The 21,043-nt window shown below is 41.0% G+C and overlaps 1 protein-coding gene across 2 annotated transcripts; it reads right to left on the bottom strand.

The window, feature by feature from the left end:
- Nucleotides 1-615: 615 nt before the first annotated feature.
- PLAAT1 (phospholipase A and acyltransferase 1) lies at nt 616-19,126 on the bottom strand. 2 transcript variants are annotated; one of them, XM_031453382.2, is made up of 4 exons: nt 19,008-19,126; nt 10,261-10,399; nt 6,584-6,852; nt 616-869 (listed from the first exon to the last, which is right to left on the bottom strand). In XM_031453382.2, the coding sequence occupies exons 2-4, from the start codon at nt 10,397-10,399 to the stop codon at nt 768-770; spliced, it is 510 nt and encodes a 169-aa protein (XP_031309242.1). In that variant the 5' UTR covers nt 19,008-19,126; the 3' UTR covers nt 616-767. The 2 variants fall into 2 exon arrangements, with proteins under 2 accessions (XP_031309242.1, XP_031309278.1); XM_031453418.2 differs by lacking the exon at nt 19,008-19,126 and adding an exon at nt 18,103-18,159.
- Between the last annotated feature and the right edge of the window lie 1,917 nt (nt 19,127-21,043).

Below are 21,043 nucleotides of genomic sequence, written 5' to 3'. Positions count from 1 at the left end.
AAAAGTAACACGGGATGTTGTTTTCTAAATACGGCACCTCAAACCTACATTGAATGATCTCCTGCTAAGGTTAAAAGGGTCAAACTTGAAATACTTCAAAATCCAGAGGGAACAAAGGCGTCTGCAGAAGCCACAGCCCACTCTTACTTGTCACATCCTCCGGACAGATGAGCGGCTTCCAGGGAAATCACTGGATCTGAAACACTGGAGCAAGCCCCCTTTCTCCCATTCACGCCCGCCACCAGCTACACAGGAGCCAGGAGGTGGGCGTGCACCCTCAGATGGCTTATGGATCAATGTTCCTCAAGCTGCCTGATGAAATGCTGAACTTCCCAGTTTCTTTTCTCACCAGAAAAGGACTATGAATTTTGATATCAACCCAAACAATTTGAGGTTCTTAAACTTTCTTTCAAAATCACATATAAAAGGTTCTTCATCCCTCCAGCAAATATAAAATAGTCACCCTCAGGGGAAAGGACAACAGTATTTACAGAAGATAAACTATGATGTGACTTTAAGATCCTCTGCTGGCTCACTCCAGCGGCTCCTGCTTCTTGGTTCAGCCGCCACAGCAGATCTATGTTAAGAGGGAGAAAAATGTCCGTGGCTCAGAGATGAGATAATACCAGTAAGCAATTTATTAAAGAGCCTGCCATCCATCACTGGAATTTGAAACAATAATGATGCATTGAAAATAAGTATTCATCCCAGGTTTGTTTTTTTTTTTCCCTCGCAAATTCCTTCGGCTCCAATATCTCTTCAGTAAATTAATAGTATTTTGCTCTTAGTTTTTTTGGAAACAAGCCCAGGAATGAGAAGGCACCAGCAGCAGCCGTCACAAACCCAATGATACTTATTGCTCGGTTGGCCTATAGGGAAACAGGAAACAAACAAAAACCACATCTTACTCTAAAGGCATCTGAGTGTCCTAAACCCCAGCTTTTGCTTGTTTCCTAAACCAAAGACCCATTTTAATGTATAATAGATGAATTTAAGCTCAATGCAAAATTAAAATTCCTGGGAGGATGAAATGAATTTATAATTATTATGATTATGACAAAGATAAAAATACACATAAGTATATATTCTTCGTATCTTTATAGCCCCTGACAGTTTATAAATTCATTAAGCCACAATTCCTACTAATCATCATAGTCCATTGGGAGGTAGCATTACTCCTGTTTTGTACAACTGAGAAGTTAAGAGTGATTTGCCCGAGGGAGGTTGTATTACCAAGATGTTTAGGTATAGTTTAGTTTTGAACCATGTTCTCCTCCTACACAACTTCTATCCTCTAAACACACATTGGTTTGGTTCAGTCTATACCAGGGTGAATATCTTGTGTGTGCGTGTGTGGGTGGGTGTGTGTGTGCACACATGTGCACGCATGTGTGTGTTCCCTGACTTAATGTCTATTAGAAAAATAATCAGGGGTGTGATCTGAGCTAAATACCTATAGACTCTTATTTGGTAGATACACTTTTTATTCTGATAAACTTCAAGAGAAGTCAATACTGGTGTTAACTATTGTATCAAAATTAATTTGTCATATAGACAGACTAAAATAAACCCCTCGCAAGCTCAACTGTTCATAAAGGAGTTCAGGCATTTACAGCTTTAAGGATATTAATCATCATCATGATGAGGGATCTGATGAATATTCATGATTTCATGGCACTCAACTCATATTGCCTTCCATCTGCATGGGTCTGAGTGCAATTTTATGACCCCAAGGTCACATTCTGATACTTCAGAGTCATCAGGTATTCTGAAAACAACAGTTGCTCTCTGGGATTTCAGAATCAGGCTTTCAAATAAAGCAAAACAGTTTTCCTAAATGACTCTGGGGACCAGCCCAAATGCTGGGAAGCCTGACCCAGCCCACACTGGAGCACACCCTCCCTCTAACCCTCAGCCCTCCACCACTGAGCCTGCTGCCCCCACATGCCACATAGTGCTCCCTCCCCAACTGCAGCTTCCCCGTGGGGAACAGCAAAAATGACAGAAGCACCATGGCAGGAGTATTCCTTTCATTACACATCCTGCTGTCTGTAGGAACAAGGTCTGTAATTGTTACCCCCCACTCTGCCACCACCCCTGTTGCCAGGGAGGATGATGCTGGCAAACAACTGAAAAATCCTACCTTAGGTTACAATTCCGATTTCCCTTATTTGGTTGGTTGATTATTCCTTTTATTGTAATTTTTAATTAGTTGCACCCTAAACTGTTTTCCAGGAGAGAGTCAGAATTCACTACAGCACAGAGTTACCCCCAGATCACAGGGGGAGCAAAAAGAGACTGGGAGATAAAAAGATACTGGATAAAATTCCAAAGCGGGACGGAATCAATAATCAGGGATCAAGAATTAGAGACCAAGCCCAACCCTCATGCAATCCCAGGAGGATGCTGAGGTCCCAGGTGGTCTGATACAGGAAAACGTGGCAGGCGATGAAAAAAACAGAAATGTGTGACTCGTATCTTTAAACAGAGGTGTCACATGGCAGCAGGGGACAGCCCTGGGAAAGGCAGGATCCTGTGGGTGGGGTGGCCCCAGTTAGATGCAGACTTAGCCCCCTGGGTATCTTTCAGCCACTAGAAACGTAACACGTGAGATAAATCCCATAAATCTAAGAGGACAGACAACTTGATTCTAAATCAGAATTCCCTGAGATAGTACAGGCCAGATGCAATTATAATAAAGCCATTTCCAGCATGCAGTTTCCCAAATCTTCAGCATTTTTTTTATATCAAGTTGTATTCTAAAGGGAAAAAAAAATCCCATGCAATTTGGACAGTTCCTTAGAGTTATGTGTAAGGGATCTGACCTGCAAGATTATAACATCCCAGGACGTTTGTGGTGAACCGGTCTGCATGAGATCTTTTACTTCATGGCTTACATAAGATTATAAGATCACCAAATCCTATTCTGCACGTTTCTTCCTCTACAGGGCTTTCTGTGTGTGGGCTGTAATACAGACCTCATTCTGAGGATCCATACATGCCCAGTGAAAACGTTAGTTAACTGAAGCAGCCGGGTCCAGGTATCAGTGCAGCTGGTCAAAGATGACTATAGGGTTTATCAAAATGCCTTGGCCCCCAACACTCTAAGGCTGCAGTCCTATGCAATGAAAGACAGTCAGCTTTGTCCAGGCCCACTCGAGGGTGCTGCCAACTTCCACAAAGATACACACATTTTAATAACCTGTTAAGACTTTAACAGTGAGAAACGCTGACTTGAGAAATTTTTTATAATACAGAAAAGACAAGCCACAGGCTGGGAGAATACATTTGCAGAAGACATATTTGATAAAAGACTGTTATCCAAAACATGTGAAGAACTCTTAAAACTCAACAACATGAAAACAGGCGAGCAATACAATTAAAATTGGGCAAAAGATCTCAAGAGACACATCACTGCATATAATATGCAGCCAGCAAATGAAAAGATGTTCAACATGATACATATTTAAGGAACTGCAAATTACAACAATGGAATACCACTATGTACCTATCAGAATGGCTAACCTCCAAAACACCAAATCCTGCAGAAGATGCGGAGCAACAGGAACTCTCATTCATTGTTGGTGAGGATGTGAAATGGTACAATTACTTACAAGACAATTTAGCAGTTTCTTACAAAACTAAACATACTCTTATCATATGATCCAGCAATCATACTCTGTGGTATTTATCCAAATGAGTCAAAAACTTACATCCACAAAAAAGCCTACACACAAATGTTTCCAGCAGCTTTATTCATAATTAACCAAAACTTGGAAGCAACTAAGATGTCCTTCAGTAGATGAGTAAATAAATAAACTATGGCGCATCCAAGACAATGGAATATTATTCATTGATAAAAAGAAATGAGCTATCAAACCATGAAAAGACATGGAGGAATTTGAAGTGCATATTGCTGAGTATGATGTCAACTATATGACATTCTTGGAAAGGTAAACTACAGGGCAGTAAAAAAAAAAAAATCAGTGTTTGCCAGATGTTTAGGGGAAGGGAGAAATGATAGGCAAAATATAGAGGACTTTTAGGGCCAGGAAATTATTCTGTACGATACTGTAATGATGGATACATGTCATTATGTATTTGTCAAAACGCACAGAATGTACAACACAAAAAGTGAATCCTAATGTTAACTATTTTAGAGGAGGAAATTTTTTTCTTTACCCATCTAAGTTCTAGGCTGAAGCTCTACAATATGAAACATTAACAAGAGGAAAATAAACAGAAGTTTATTACCATGTACATCTATATACACATGGGAGAAATTTAGGGAAGAGTAACTCAAAGAGGTGGCTTAGAATTCAGGCTTACATAGCATCTTCAACAAAAAGCAATAAATTTGTAGAGAAATGACAGGACAAAGGAAAGTGGTTCACCTTCCAAGGGCTGCAAACTGTGGGAAGGTAAACAGACAGGCAACGAGTGGTGGACAGAGGCTAGTTAGTGTTTTGTCGTGTGGATTCCTCTGGTGCCCTCTCTAGGCTGATACAGGTCTTACATTAACGACTGATTGTCCCTGATGGTTCACTTCTGTCCTTTCTGGTAGTGAGAGGAGGAGGGACATCTTTGAAAACTTATGTCCTGATTTTAGGCAACTAGGGGGAGGGCAAGGAGCTTTTTTTTGTATCTGCTTCTTTTCAATTGCCTCTCAATTGCTCAAAATAATCCTTATGCCAAAGTGACGAATTTGGGGGTGGCATATTCTAAAAAATAAAATCTACTCATTTCTTTAAAAATACAGAAAAGTACAAAGAAGAAAAAGATGGAGCCATAATACTTCCACCTTTCTAACTTTCCCATGCATTTATAGTTTTTTAAGTTGGGGAAATACATAGCCATTCTCCAAGGAAACTGTTCCATGCTCAAGACCCCTAAGACTTTAAAGGCATCCAAAAAATGAATCTAATACTAGCTATTATTAGTACTAACACTATCAATTATTGATAGTAATAAAAATAATAATTCAAAGGCTAAGTTTCTGTTAGATCACCAGCGATTCTCAACAAAGATCTATAAAATTGCTAGATACTGAAATTAAACATAGTATCTTTGAAAGCACACCTTTTGCCGGCATGGAGAATATGTAATACAGTATGCTAAGAGACTTTTAAAATCTCCTGCAAGCTACAAAACCACCTCGGTTTATAGATTAGGAAACTGATAAACAACGTGCCCACAATGTGCCCAAAGTCATCCCCCTAAGGAGTGGTGACGATGGAATTCTAGCTCAGATTAGCAAATTCCAAAGCTTAGGTGTGCTCTTAAGTTTGTCACTGTACCATCTTCATCAGACACTGCTGGACACAGTTCTACTATTTGTTGAAAAGTGGTTAATTTCTCCTTGCTCTTGATCTGGATATGAAAGGTGAAAAGATGATAGATTACAAGTGAGAGTCAAAGCAAAAAGATGGCTCTAATTCTTTTTAATTTAGCTACATTTTAAAAATTGCTGATTGAGTGTGGTGGACAACTTTATCAGTAACAAAGGAGAGGGACACAGTCTATTTCCCAGCTACACCACTAGTTTTCAATGCAAAGGTGAGCAGAAATTTGTGTGTATGTCCTCTTTATTTTGGCTTAGAAGCAAGTTATGGTGAATAGAATGTGAACAGAACATTCATTATGGTAATGTATTTCCTAATAAAAATGAATTTCCAATTAAATTATTTCTTAATAAAAACAAATGTGTCCTTTCACTATGTTCCGTCTCCCATTTCCCCAAGCTTTCGTGAGAAGAATTGTAACTTCATTCCTTAGCATAGACATTTATATAACAGATCCACCAGTTCGCGATACTGGAAGCCTTCATATATTCGTTGTCTTATACCACTTTAATAAATCCTTAGGTGAAACCATCAATGATGGAATTGGATTGGTGGGAAGATAGGGAAAGGACAACTGAATCCAGCTGCTTTCAGTGAGGAATCTGCCATGCTACAAATAGTGATGGTAAATAACAAAACTGTAAGTTACTTTACAAATAAAGTCAACTAATCCACTAAAAATCATCCAAAAGCTCTATAACGAATCAAAGGATCTGTTTAAAAGCACAACATTTCTTTGAAACCAGCATGGCAGGGAAACAGAAGACATCTACAAACCCACCAAAATATGGCATCATTATCTCGGCTTCTATCAGCTAATGGAAAAGAATCTCAGTAATACCATCTAATTCTCGGCACGTGAACTCCCAATCAAAACAGTCAGTATTCTTTTCCAGCATATTCTTTTCAGTTTATGGAGTTACTGATTTGATTGCTGTATGGTGGAGTGACAGGAAAACAATGGAAGGACAGGGAGCAATAAGATGGAGAGAAAGCGATGGTCTGGATTCTGCTTCAGGTCCCTTCTAGCCCCAAATTCATGCTATGAATGTTCTAATCTCAGTTGGGTCATTAACTTGCTGAATGCCCTTGGAGCCCCCTCGATTCCCTTCTTTGTCCTTCAGTGTTCTCATATTTTCTTATTCTTTTCAATTTGTTTGAGACCTAAGAACTTTATCATAGTCAGCAGTTTTTTTTTTCCCCAATGTAAGAAACTTCTATTTCTCCCAAAGAAAACTCACCTGCTCTGAAACGCCTTCTCCGTAGCGGAGCAGAGTCACAAAATGCTCACAGTTGTTGACAAACACGTCATACTCCACCTCCTGTCCAATAACAAACTCTGACCTCTGCATGACCTCTTCCATGGGGAGAGGGGAGTACGTCTCATCGTATTTATTGTTTATTCTGTATGTGTCATTTCCCACAACATCCTTCAAAAGCTGCATCTTCACCAGGGCCTTTCTGCTGAACACAGACTTGGCGCTTGTGAACGATGCGGGGACGCCATCCTCTGTAAGGAGAATTCTGGTTAGCAAGATGAAGCAACCCGGCCCAGGGGACCGCGATGCCTTCCTAACCCATCCTCAAACCAGAACCCACTTTATCTTACTAACCTTAAACACTCGTGCTCTAATTTATCAATCACACTTGTACAATTCTGTATGAGTGAGAACAGAAGAAAACTTTTTGAAAATGTGTATCACTGGGTGTGAAAACTCTACCCATTCTTGAGGAGTAAGCTCTCTCTCAATTGGTATCATTATTAGGGATCTTGGCGTATGTTTCTAACATAACATGGATAAGATCATTGCCTCCTTTTCTATAAGGCAGCTGCTTTTTCAGCATTTGAATCCTTTCCAAACTAATACCATTGGGCTTTAGCACTCATCTTGCATCTAAGCCACACTCTTTACCCCCATCTCTGCATTTACACATGTTCTTTCAACAAGGCTTCAGTTTGAAACTTGCACATGACCCCAGTCTTCTAAGGGGTCAGCTAGGGTCAGCCTGGGGCCCTGCCTTTGTCTTGCTAGTTCTTTGAGCCAAGAAGCTAAGTCCTAACATTAAACCTAATGCAGTAGACACTGTCCACTGTATGTGGCCCCTTCCAGTGCCCTACCTACCTGTTACAACACCCCATACCCTACCATTCCATCTGTATCCTGGCCTGCCGGGGTCGGCATCTGATGCTGGACAAATGATTCCTCAGCGTTCAGCTTTAACGCCAGGCCCCAGGCCCTCTCCATCCGCTCAAGAATGCTATTCTTGGCCACCGTCCACGTAAAGCATGAGATGAAGGGTCTCTGTATAACCAGCGTTTAAACACGTTTTCTTTCCACTCCTCTTTTTTTTCTATCCTCCAAACTCCTTTTCACTGGAGCGGCATTTCCAGGTAATACCTAACACATTGAAAGTTCTTCCATATTACAAGTTCATAGGACACATATATTCTAGTTAGAATCACTAAGCTTCTTTTTTTGACTAGTTTGACGCAATCAATAGACAGATGAGAAAATTGAAGCTTGGGGAGATAAAGTGGTCTACAGAATATCTTATGAGTAATTAACAGAAGTGCAATTTTAATTTCAGTCTACAAGATCAAAGCTCAGTGCTAGAACCACATTAATGTGCAGCTAGACGTGAAAATAAGGAAACAGGACAGAAACCTCATATAATTTTCCAAATGTGAAAACTGCAGAGATAATGTAAAGAACTGCTTCTTGCTAATCACTAGACTCTGCAGAATGAGCGGTTCTGTATCATAAATGTTGTTTTAGTCACAATTTCCATTTCCAGAATTGTAGAATAAGAGGCAGATATCTCAAGATATTGCAAAAATCATTTCATTAAAAATTCTCAGCTCTCAAGATAGTAAGACTTAGGCTTATAAACACATTTTTAAAAAGCATCTCAAGGAAAAATATGCTCTAGTCTATTTGTTATTTGCATACATTTTTTTCTTAATTTGTGCTCATTTCTAAACATCTAGAAAATACAGAAAAATACAGCATAAACACATAAATATGAATCACCCATTATCCTGCCACCCAGAAATAATTACAATTATTATTTTGATGTACTTCTATTGTCTTTTAGTATCACATGTATGTGTGCGTGTATGTGTGTATTCACATGTAGGTGTAGATATATATGATTTCTTTGCAAACCGGGTATCATATTACAGAATGCCTTTTTAGTCTGGAATTTTCAAATAACTATCACACAAGACCATCTTGCATGCAATTAAAAATGTCTAGAAATGATTTTTAGCTCTTAAAGGAGCTACTGTTTTTGTCTACCTAGCACCTATCTTAATACCACTTCTTTCTTTCTGGAAAAGACTTTGTCTAGGCCACTCAGACTATCCCATTCTCATGGGTACAGTGATGGTTCAGTGAGGGACATGGGACCCACACTGGACAATTACAGAGTCATTCTCCGTGATTTTTCTAACTGCAACAGGCAAGAATTCGCTCTCTCCTGTTGAGACTATAAGTATGAGAGCCGAAGGATGCTTATGGTCAACAATTCGGCTTCTTAGAGCGACGTAGCCTGGAATAATGAAGACAAGATATAGAAAAGAATGCAGACGTGGGGTGAAGAGCTGTGACAGTGTTCAAACTCCTGGATCCAGGCATCTCTACCCTTTCTGTAGTTTCCTTCGGTGAGGCAATGAATCTGCCTCTTTGTTTAAGCTAATTTGAATTTGATTTATGTTACTTGCAACTAAAATATTCTGCCAGACACAGATACCTAATATTCTGTGGCTAAATCATAATTCATTTCACCATTTCCTCACTGAACATTAATCCATTGTCTATTTTTGTAACCATTATAAATGAGATAGAAGGGAACACTCCCATACGCAAATGTTAAAGAAACATCTCTAAAAATATTTCCCAAGAATAGATTAGTAGAAATAAAAGTACAAGGTCAGAGCATATGAATTTCTTTAAGACTCAATACATATTATTAAATCGTTATTGTGAACGATTTTATCAAGTTATATTTCTATCAACAATATCCTTGTGTTCACTTCATTGTACCTTTATCAACACTGATTGTTAACCAAATTGTTGAACTTTGCTAACATGAGAGGCACAAAACCTGTCATTTTATTTTATAATTCTTAAATGACTAAAAAGTTGAAACCTTTTAAAATGGGTTTGGGTGTTTGCTTTTCACGTTTTAAAGACTGTTCACAATTTTTAACCCATTCGTTTGTTGGGATTCGGGTGTTTGCTGTCCCCTCAGCCTAAGAAACTCTTTCCTCAAACAGCACGTCCTGGGTTTCCTTGCCTCTTTCAAGCTGTTTCTCCAATGTTATTTTCCCATGAGATTTTCCTGCCCAGCTCATTTAAAACTACAGCACTCCACAACCCCCCAGCATGTCCTATCCTGCTCCTATGACTTATTTTCTCCACATCACTTATCTCTAATCTAACATTGCTTTCCGTATTTGGTTTATGGTCTCTCTCTCTCTCCTTCCACTAGAATGTAAGCCCCTCTGTGCAGGGAGACTTACGTATCCCCCGCATCTAGAACAGCATTCGGCACATACTGGGAAATTCAAAAACAGATGTTGATGAATTGAAATAATCTACTTGTATGATGTAGAAAGACACTGACTCTTGTCATGTTTGTGGCAAATATTTCCCCCAGCTGATTATTTACTTTTTAATTGTGGGTTTTTTTTTTTTTAATACAAAGTGTTTAAAATGTCAACTGTAATTGGCTTTTGGGATTTCTTCAATGCCACTTTCGTCTTAGAATGTCCTTCCGTAACCCTAGATCAGCTGGATTTACCGACTTTTTACATTTTATCTCTAGTTTGTTTTACTTTATGATTTTTTTCACGATGCCTTCTTATGACAAGAAAACGAAAAAGCTCTCATGGGCTTCTGGAAACAAACCTTACCTAGAGGAGCGATGTTGATAACATACCCATCACCCAAGTACAGCGCCCAGTGCTGATAGCCAGGACGGAACACTTCAATCAAGTCCCCTGGCTGAGGGTTGCCAGGATAGCTCAAACTAAAGCAATCATTAAACGCCATCTGCAATGACAGATACAAAGAAGATCTAGCTGATATGACTCGTCAAAAGAAAATCAGTTTAAGATTTCCATAGAAACATAAGAATAGAGAATTTACTGGGATTGCGTTCCTTATTAAGACTTAGATTCACACCACCGTCCTTTTCTTTGAATGATTCCAACACTGAATTTTGTGTGCACATGTGGACAAGTAAAGAATTTGTCTGTTGCTTAATTTTCTACAGCAATGCTTCTCATACTGATTAACCCCAGGATGCCTTTATTATAATAAGCATTTATAATTCTTTCTTTAAATCCAGAAGTTCATGGATAATATAATTTACCTATACACTAAATTTCAAATGTTAATATGATGTCCTATTTGGAATAGAAAGAGGAAGCCAATTTATAAAAATACTTGTTTTACTATGTAAATGCTCAGTCTATGACTACACAAAAAATATAATAAAGCACACTGCATGAAAAGGTCAGGATTCAGAAGTAAATCAGAAGTTTTTCAGCCTTTCATATAGCAGCATAGTAAAATCAAAGAGCAGAGGTATGAATAGACACTAATATTCTGCGCAAAAAAAAAAAAAAAAACTTTGTATTGCAAAACTTACTCTGTTCTTTAATTTAAGCACATATAAGTTCCAGGCTCAGATGAGTGGCCAGCCAAGTATCCAAGCATACTGTAGGACACAGGACCTTTCTTCCTTGCGCCAAACTGTGCTGTGCAGCTACAGGGACCCTGACCTCCCCCTGAAACCGTATACAAGCCTGTGTCCCTGTCCTTTGTAGTAAAAGGCTTTTGCTTTAGTCTCCCAGCCCTCCCCTGAGTCTCAAAAGGCTGAGCCAAGAGTTAACGATTAGGAAATGTGAAGAGGTGGAAACAAAGGATAGCTGTTGGGAAATAGGTAACAATTTAGACTATAAATCAGACACCTAGCAGAGTCACCTAACTCCTAGTTCCCTGAAAGATATAAATGTCTGACACACATTGCAAAGTTGTTTTTACAGGAAGCAGACCCCCATCAGTAAAAACTGCTGACCTGGAGCACGGAAACCCCAGACCAACTGAAACCAAATTAATGATGTTCAAGACTTCACTTTGATGCCAACCAATCTGAGAATTGAGCACAGGCTGATCACATACCCTGTGGTCCCCTCCCTCACATTGCCCTTAAAAACCCTTCTCTGAAAGCCATGGAGGATGCTGGGTCTTTTGAGAATAAGCTGCCCACTCTCCTTGCTTGGTGCCTGCAATAAATACTGTATTTTCCTTCACCACAACCCGGTGTCAGTAGATGGCTTTGCTGCGCACCCAAATCCAGGTTGGGTGACATGCCTATTAAACACCAGTAAATGCCCTTTGTCATTGTGACATCACAAACACCCCACAGATTTCCACCACTCCCTAACTGCCCCGCTTAATGTCTGATCTCATTTGTGATTCCTGAAACAGTGCAAGGTGGTTGATGCAGACGGGGGATGAACATAACAACTTGGAAGGTTGGGGAGTTCACCATATTGATGAATTTGTCTGAAAATTCTCAGTTTGGTGAAATTTTTCCCTTTTAAATCAATCCTTTTTAGAAAGAACACATAAGTCCCTGATGGAACATTACATTTTCTATGCGTAGCATCAAAGTAGAATGACTCAGCAAGAGGAAGTTGTGTCCATTCACTGATAATCAAAAGGAGATGTCGTGCTATGTCCATGTTGAATATCTAATTGACAACAGAGTGTTTCCCAGCATCTCTCACTCTAATGTAGATACGTTCACTCATTTACAAAATAAATCCCAGTGCCAGAAAAGGAAACTTCCAAATCATCTAAATTCTAATTATAATAGCATAGGCTAAGGGCTTGGGAATACAGATTATCGTTTTCCTGGCATGCTAAAAGTCTTTTTTACAACAATTAATATAGGGAGGGTGTTTTCCCAAGTTATTCGTATGCCATCTGTTGAAAACTTCAATCATCATACTGTCACAGAAATGAGGCCAAAATGTAAGCTGTCCATCTGTCGAAAAATAACTACTAAAACAACTTTATGGAAACCATTAAGTCTAACCACCCTCTCAAATATGTTTGAGTCTTATTAATATAGCAGTTCACAATTTGGCCACATGGGCACTAAAAGGAAAAATAGATACTATACTATGATATAAACAAACACAATTCCCATGAATAGGAATCAGCAAGTACACACAGCTGCTGGCTAGCATTCAGAAACCTAGCCAAGCTTACAATAATAACCACCACGTGGGGGAAGGTACGGCTCAAGTGGCAGAGCGCATGCACGAGGTCCTGGGTTCAATCCCCAGTATCTCTCCTAAGCATAAACAAATAAACCCAATGCCCCCCCCCACAAAAAACAACAATAACCACCACGTAACAGAGAGCGTTTTTGCAGTATAACTTTTTTTTCTCAGATGCACTATCTCAATTAACCCTAATTCATTCTTTAAAAGCCTACCATGATTTGAGTTTAGTATGTTATTATCCCATTTTACAGATAAGAAGTGATAGTAGCAAATGCCAACTTTTGGAAAATATCCACAGAAACCCTTATATTATAAAATACAGAAGAAAGAATAACTGGGCTACGTGTGAAAGATATGAGCTCTAATCTCAGGTCTTCCCCTGCCTACTTCTGTCACTCTGAGAAAGGCAAAATGCCTGAGTCTCAGTTTATATTCCTAAGAATATAGGACAATGTGAAGTAAGTCAGAAAGAGAAAGACAAATATGATATCACTTACATGTGGAATCTAAAAAAAAAAAATGACACAAATAAACTTATTTACAAAACAGACTCACAGACACAGAAAACAAATGTATGGTTACCAAATGGGAAGGTGTACAGGGAGGGATCAATTAGGAGCTTGGGCCTGCAGATACAAACTACTATATATAAAATAGATAAACGAAAGGACCTACTGTATAGCACAGGGAACTATATTTAAATATCTTGTGATAATTTATAATGAAAAAGAATATATGTGTGTATATATATATAAATGTGTATCTGAATCACTATGGTGTACACCAGAAACTAACTCAACATTGTAAATCAACTATACCTCAATAAAAAAATAATAATATTGAACTGAACTGTTTATCTCGAAAAGCTGTTGTTAAGTAACCTTTCATGAACTGGCTAGAAGCTGATGCAGTGCTTTGTGAGCTGGCCAGAGCAGGGAGATGGTGGATGGCAGGGAGAGGTGGCTGTTTGTAAAGGCTGAGCGATGGGTTCATGGCTTACATGTGGCTTTAGTTCCTTATCCTCACTTTCAACCACAACAATTCTGTGGAATAGATGATTCCACTGGAAATTTTTAATATATAAAACACATTTAAAATTCTGACATATCGTTTGCAAATCAACTTATGAAATGTAAGTGAGTTGATTTCATGAAACCCATTATACTTATAAAGAGGAATGGCTGAGTCACAAGGAAAACTTCTCAAATGCATAACCTCTCAAGAAATTAAGGGAGAAGCATGAAGGCTAATGTGGAAGGGAAGAAGCTGATCTCTGACACCAAACACTTAGAATCACAGCAATTTACTGCAAAAAGGGACTTCAGATATTACCTAATCCACTGACCTCCACACTCATTTTTAGCAGTGGGGTCCTGTATCAAACCAGATATTAGATGGACCCACAAAAAAATATAAAAACTATAAAACAGCCCAGTCCTGGACAGCGTCAGGGAAGGGCGTGAGAGCCCCATCTGCTCCTCACTGCTGCTGCCTGAGGGCCCAGGACTTCTAGGCCTGGAGATTGAATAACACCCATCTAGTCCTGGTCCAACCCTCCCATTCTTGAAACAAAGGGAACAGAGCCAGGCAGGTGATTTGAGTTGCCCAAGGTCACAGGCTATTTTTAAAAAGATTTTCAACAAATGGTGATGGAACAGTTAGAATTACAGTGGGTTGGCGGGGGAATAACCTCAACCCATGTCTCACACCTCCTTAATCAAAAAGTAATTCAAAATAGATCATGGACTTAAATATAAAATGTAAAACTATAAAACACAAAGGAGAAAAACACATAGGGTCCTCAGGATCCAGGGTGAATAAAGGGTTCGTAGACTTGATACAAAAAGTACTATCCATGAAAGAAAAAAACCAACAATTCGACATCCTCAAAATTTAAAACTTTTGCAGCACGAAAGACCCTGTTAGAAGGACAAAAAGACAAGCTACAGAGTGGGAGAAAATATTTGAAAATGACATATCCAAGAAAGGACCAGTATCGAGAACACAGAAAGAACTCTCAAAACTCAGCAATTAAAAGCAAGGAATATAATTAGAACTTGAGGAAAAGACACAAAGACACATTTTATCAAACAGGAGTCACAGATATCAGTAAGCCAGGTTAAACATTGTTAGCTTTTAGGACAATGCAGATTAAAACCACGACAGCACTGCACATCTATCATAATAGGTAAAATAAAACTCGGGGACCACAGAAAATGCTGGCAAGGCTGTGGAGCTAGTGATAATATAAAATGCTTCAGCCACTCGGGAAGCAGTCTGGGAATTTCTTTAAACACTTAACTTGTAACTACCATGTGATCCAGCAATTGTGGTCCTAGGCTTTTATCCCGGAGACTGAAGACAATGAAGACTTATTCACACAAAACCTGTCCACAGATTTTGCAGCATAATAACCCCAAAGTGGAAACTACTCAGATGACCTTCAGTGGGTGAACATCAAACTGGGGTACAGCCATACCATGGAATGCTAAGTAACAAACTACTGATAAATCCAACAACGCAACCAGGGGGATTCTCCAGAGGATTATGCAGAGTGAAAAGAGCCAATGACGTGCCATGTTATGCATAGGATCCCGTTTATACAGCATTCTGACCTGACCAAATGGTAGAAATGGAGAATAAATAGTGGCTGTCAGGGATCAAGGAAGTAGTAAGAAGGAAGTGGGTGTGACTATAAAAAGACAGCATATGAGAGATTCTAGATGTGGTGGAAATGTTCTGTCTCCCCGTGGAGTCCATGTCAGTAACCTGTTTGTGATATCATTGTGTGGTTTTGTAAGATGTTACCATTGCGGGAAACTGGGTAAAGGTACAAGGGATCTCTCTGTATTATTTCTTATGAGTGCATGTGAATCTAAAATTACCTTTTAATTAAAATAAAAATTTTCATTAAAAAATAAAGATCGATATATATTTTTTTCTACAGAGCACAGAAGAGGATCAACACATGGAAGTTACATTGAGGCAGCTTTTAGCTGTCTATGAGGAAAATTTTTTCTTTTATTGAAGGTGATCCAACAACGGAATGGAGGCCCTGGTACAGATAGCAGTCTCCGTCAGGGTTGATGAAAGTAAGACTCCCATGGCGCTGGGTGGGGGCGCTGTAAGCGAGAGGAGGCCTTCTAAGGTCCCTTTCACCTCCCGGGTTCTCTCACTTTGTATCTCAGGACCTGTACCAGGTGTGATCCTTGAACCAACACCACAAAGTAATACAATTATTTCTCCCATCTTAAAGATGAGGAACCTGACGTTCACAGTGGTTCAGGGATCACCCAAAGTCACACAGTGGGAAAGGGCAGAATCTACTTCTGGACTCAGGTTGCCCTACCTCCAAAGGCAGGCTCCTCGTCCTAACTGCTTGTCTCCTAGAGCACTATACCACCTCCCTTGCTGACATTTCTACAGCCCTGCTTGCACGCTGTTAGACTGTGTAACAACTGTGAGCTGATTATTATGATCACCATTTTACAGATGAGGAGACTGAGGCTCAGATGAATTGTGTCAGAGCTAAAGTCACAGAGGTGGTACGTGACAGAACTAGAATTCAATTCCAAGTCTGTCTTCTTACTCCAGACTGTACGCTCCTTCTTGACACCACTGATTAACATGTTTAACCAAAGGAATCACTACTAAACAATATTTCATCTTTTCCCTCTTCTCAAATATTCATTAGACGGGGAAGCTGCAAAAGCATCCTAAATGTACATTTCATAAGCCAATACAGGAAGTTTTTAAACATTTATATGTAGGACTAGGGAGTAACAGGAAGTGGAGTGTTGGGGGAAACACTTCCTCTTCTCCTGCAGGGAAGGGGTGGAGATGGGGCCAGAAGTATTTAGACGGTTCCCAGACTCATACCTTAGGAAAATGGCTAAAACCTGTCTGCTTGGGTGATTTGATTTACATGGATATCTACTCATTTCATTCAAGCACAAGTATGTCATGTAGGGCTTCATAAACAAGATAGCACAGAGCCAATTAAAGATACATTTGTAAGTCCTCTGCAGAAATCTCTCTGTGTCACCTTTAAGGTAGAAACACTTCATTTTAGTTCATCTTCACAGAAATGTTTGACTAGTTTAAAACAAAGAGTGACATGAAGGTAAGTCTGTAATCTGTGTACAAGAAATTTCTCATTTCAGACGCCAAAACAAGCTGCCTGGTTTATGGTTCCCTGTTGGTCCCTGGGGATGCATCAAAAGAAATAACTGTAACCTGTACAGATAGGGACAGGCTGATTAACTGCTGCTCGGGTCCACGTGTTACAAGAATACTAAGAGCACTTTTTCACAAACTACTCCCAAGGATGCTATTGGCAGTCTGAAACACGATCACTGGCTATCCCTATAGTCCAACAGTCTCCCAATTCAATTTGGACTCTTTCCCACTCCAGCTGCATTTGTCATCCATAGCCCTGGCCACACTGAGATGGCTCTATGAACCCCTGTGCTCCCAGATCGGCTAATTCACAGACCCTCAGAGCTGCAAGGATCCTTGGTCCAACATCCTTTCCCTACAGCGGAGGGATCCAGCTCCCAGCCAGGTGAACCATCCTCAGCCACTGCACTGTCGTTCCCAGCTTGAAACCCCTCCCAGGCTCCCACTCCTGACTCCCCATCTCTCCCCCTCTGTAATCCTGGCCTCCCTATTCATCCCCACATTCTAGGCAAACCAAGCTATTATTCTTCAGTCTCACCTGCAGCTGTGTTGCTAATACTATACCGAACCTTCTACCTGGAATGCGCCACCCATTTCCAAATGCCCCCAAATGACCCGCTCTTAAAGATCTAGATCAGATATCACCAAGGTCTTCCTCCAGTCAGCCAGCAGTGACACAGAAGTGAGTCACCAGTGCTCCATTATCTTTCTAATGCCCATGGCGTTTCCTACACCTGTGTCAGCTACTGGTGTCTGGGGGTTTTCTCTTTTGCTCCATATGGAGGGCTGGTGCTTGTTTATCTCTACACCTTCCGTTTGCTGCAGAGTACCTGGCACAAATAACCACAGAGCTAATGTTTAATGAATTAAGTAATGAGGATCCAAGCCCAGGAGGACAGAGTGGCTGGGTTTTTCCAGCACAGAAATCATACTAATAGTTCTGAACGCCAAAGTGATATCACCATTCATAGTTCCAAAATCTAATATCTTATAATGATAAATAGTTGTATTATGATTATTCATATTCATTTCAATAAGGAGAGTGGATAAAAAGCCTTGATAAGAAAGGCCCGGTACCCCAGTCCAGTTCTGCCACTGGATAGCTGTGTGACTTAGGAAAGTCTCTCCCTATGGACTTGGTTCCCTTATTTGTAAAAAGAGGGATATGAGTCAAATTAGATGCTCTCCACTGGTCCTCGGGGCTCTCTCATTGGACAGTCGGCTCAGCAAGGCTGTCTGGGAGCCTAGAGTCCTCCCTCCCCATCCCCTGCACACCTCACTCTGAAGCCTGGCTTGTCCTCCCCCGCCGGTGGCAGCGGCGGGGGTCCCGGGTGGCGCCGGCCTCCCAGCTGCAGACCCTCCCGCTAGCGCTAGCGGCCGCGGGCCGACTCCATCTGCTCCCGGAGGAGGGCCAGGCGGCGGCGGCCGACTACTGGTTACCCAGGGCCGCCCTGCAGCGCCAACGCCCGTCCCGCCGCGCGGAGACACCCCGGCGCCCTAATGCTGCTGCGCACGCGCGCGGCTCCTGCCGCCCCGGCCGGGGTACGCGCCACCGCCGGGGATCCTCCGCCTGCCTGCCCCCATTCCGCACACACCTCCGTCCCGTGTGCATCTCGAGGAGCACCCACAGGACACCTGCCCTCCACCGGTACTGACACAGCACACAAACCCAACCGCCCAAGCGCAGCCCCAGCGCAGTAACTAACCAAGGACACCCCTCCCTGCCACTGGGACGTTCGCCGCGCTGGTGCACTTAACTCGTCTTGCTGAGCTCAGAAATGTTCCTGAACATGCATACAGACTGCATCCACTAGAAGTGCTCTCCCTTCCAGGTCCACACAAATTCCTTTAAGGCGGCAGAAAGGATCTTGGTCCCTGTGTCCCCAAGAAAGCCTCTCAGTCTTAGCTGAGGTAGGAGGAAGGACTGGCCTTAAAAACACTCCCGGCTTCCCACCACCACACACCTACAAAATGTGTGCTCGTGAGCCCGATCCAGTTCCCAGGTCTGTAGGGACACACGTGGAACCCCGCTCCCTTTGGACTCCTCCTTTTCACCACCCTCAAGTCTAAGATCAACTTCAGAAGTGGGAAGGGCTGGGGCGGGGAAAGGAGGAAGGAATGGAGCCAGAGCGTCGGCCTCTAGATCTCCAGGTACCCGCTTCTCCCACTGGGAAATTTACCTGGCTCCTGATGAGGCCTTCGTTAAAGACAAGACTCCTTCAGGCAGCCCATTCTCCCCACCTCCCCTGCCCTGCCCCTGAAAAAGATCTGGTTCTAGCTAGAGGAGGAGAGCAAGTCCCTTATTCAGCGTGACCTGGGTGCACGTGACAGAGCAAAGCCTAACTCACTTCCTTTCAGGCCCCGGGCCAGCAGAGGCCTCCAGGAATACAGCCATGTGAGTTTAAAAATACACCTGGGCATGAAGAGTATCCATTTTCTCCTTGCTAAAAACGGGATGCCAGGAATACTAACTGACCAAGTAAGGAAGTCCTGGCGGACTGCTCAGTGAACTTTTTGGAGCGCAGCACAGGACCTTCCTTCAAACAAGTCATAACCTAGATTTTTACTCTGATATAAATGGACTGTCAGCTAAAAGGAAGGATTTTTCCCCCCTACTGATTCAAAGACTGAAATAGCTTTCTAATTGTTTGTTGTTTTTTGCCACAATGGGATAAGAACTACCTAAAGATGCAGCTGCCTTTATAAAGAATTTGGGTTCAGTGTGTGAAGGTTAAGGGTGAATCTGCATGGTTTGAAACTGGGGTCTGGCTTTGGTATCTCTGGAAACAGAGTAGCAGACATTAAAAACATATATTTGTTGGTAAAGTGGAAACTGGAACACTTGAGAGGTTGTGGCTGTGTCTTTTATGAGTCAATATTTTTCTTGCCTGTTCCCTATATAATATATTTTTAGAGTTATAAACTGAATCAGGTACACCTTTCAGTATCTTTTTAATGTCTCAAGGAAGAAAGCTATAAACATGCATTTGCTTTATGTTCCCCAACTATTTCAATTGAGTCATCACTGAAGGCAGTGGTTCATGATTTTATACAGGAGAGTTATTGTGAGCATTTATAAAGCCATCCTGCTTATGAGTTAAATTTATTGTGTTTGCCAGGTTAATCTGTTTTCACTAATCAGACACTTAATCATCCGTTCTCCTCCCTGCATTATGGATTCATGAATGTGAACGAAGGAGGGTTGCTCAGTCAGGGCAAAATGATAAATTACCTTTTCATTTTGGGGGTATTTGTGATTAAATGCATCATGATAGAATTAAAATGAAATAAATCTTGTAATTTTACTTCTAGATCCCTGCCAGGTACAGATAAAATGTTAAGAGTAAATTCAATTCGATGCCTGAATGGAATTTGTAGGAGAAAACAGAGAAAGCTTTGTGGCGCAGGGGAACTCTGAGTTTTCCCTTCACTCCTGCGATTGGAGAGGTGGTTAATCACTCAGCAATACTCTACGGATGAACAGCACAGAATTAAAATTTCCATCCAGAAAGAATGAGGAATTAGCCTCAGGCAGTAATAGGCAAAGTTTGTCTGAATCTAGAGTTGTAGTCCTGGGATCTCAAGGGCTGCACATGGCATGTGATAGGAGCGGATGTTAGATTACAACCAAATAACCAGTTCCCATTATTTTGGCTATTATATTAAGGGAAGCACCACGTGGATGGCACCCTCAGTTGCTGCCTAGTGGGGTTGAAAGGGTTGAAACATATTGAAATAACCATAATGGAGCTACTTCAGTCATGTTTGTTGTAAAATAAAGTCCACATACCAGCAAAAGCCCTGGGTTAACAGGAGTCATTATTTGCCTTTTCAACACATGGAGACTGAAACCAATTGGCATTATGTAATGTTATCCTCAAAAGAACCCTGTTTTTTAATGCGTATTTTACAACTAGCAAAGTGTTTTCATACCCTTTGTCTCATTTGAGCCTCACAACAAACCCGTGGTTACTCAGGTCTTGGTCAGAGCCATGGAAGTCCTCACTCAGGATCTCCTGGGGAAAGACCCAGATTAGGTCTCTTAGTCAAGAGTTTTTCCTCTAGCCAAACTCCCTCTTTATATAGACAGTAAAAACAAAGTCTTCCTTTCGGATGAAAATTCACAAAAACAAAAGTCTGCACAAATACGAGGTAAATGAGACTTAGGGCAAAAATGATCTTGTAAAGATATCCTGGCCTTAACAGAAATTTTGCT

This window comes from Camelus dromedarius, chromosome 2 (assembly GCF_036321535.1).
Source record: "Camelus dromedarius isolate mCamDro1 chromosome 2, mCamDro1.pat, whole genome shotgun sequence".
NCBI classification, from domain to species: domain Eukaryota; kingdom Metazoa; phylum Chordata; class Mammalia; order Artiodactyla; family Camelidae; genus Camelus; species Camelus dromedarius.
Note: the sequence above shows the minus strand (reverse complement) of the source record. Positions and strands in the feature narration are given on the sequence as shown.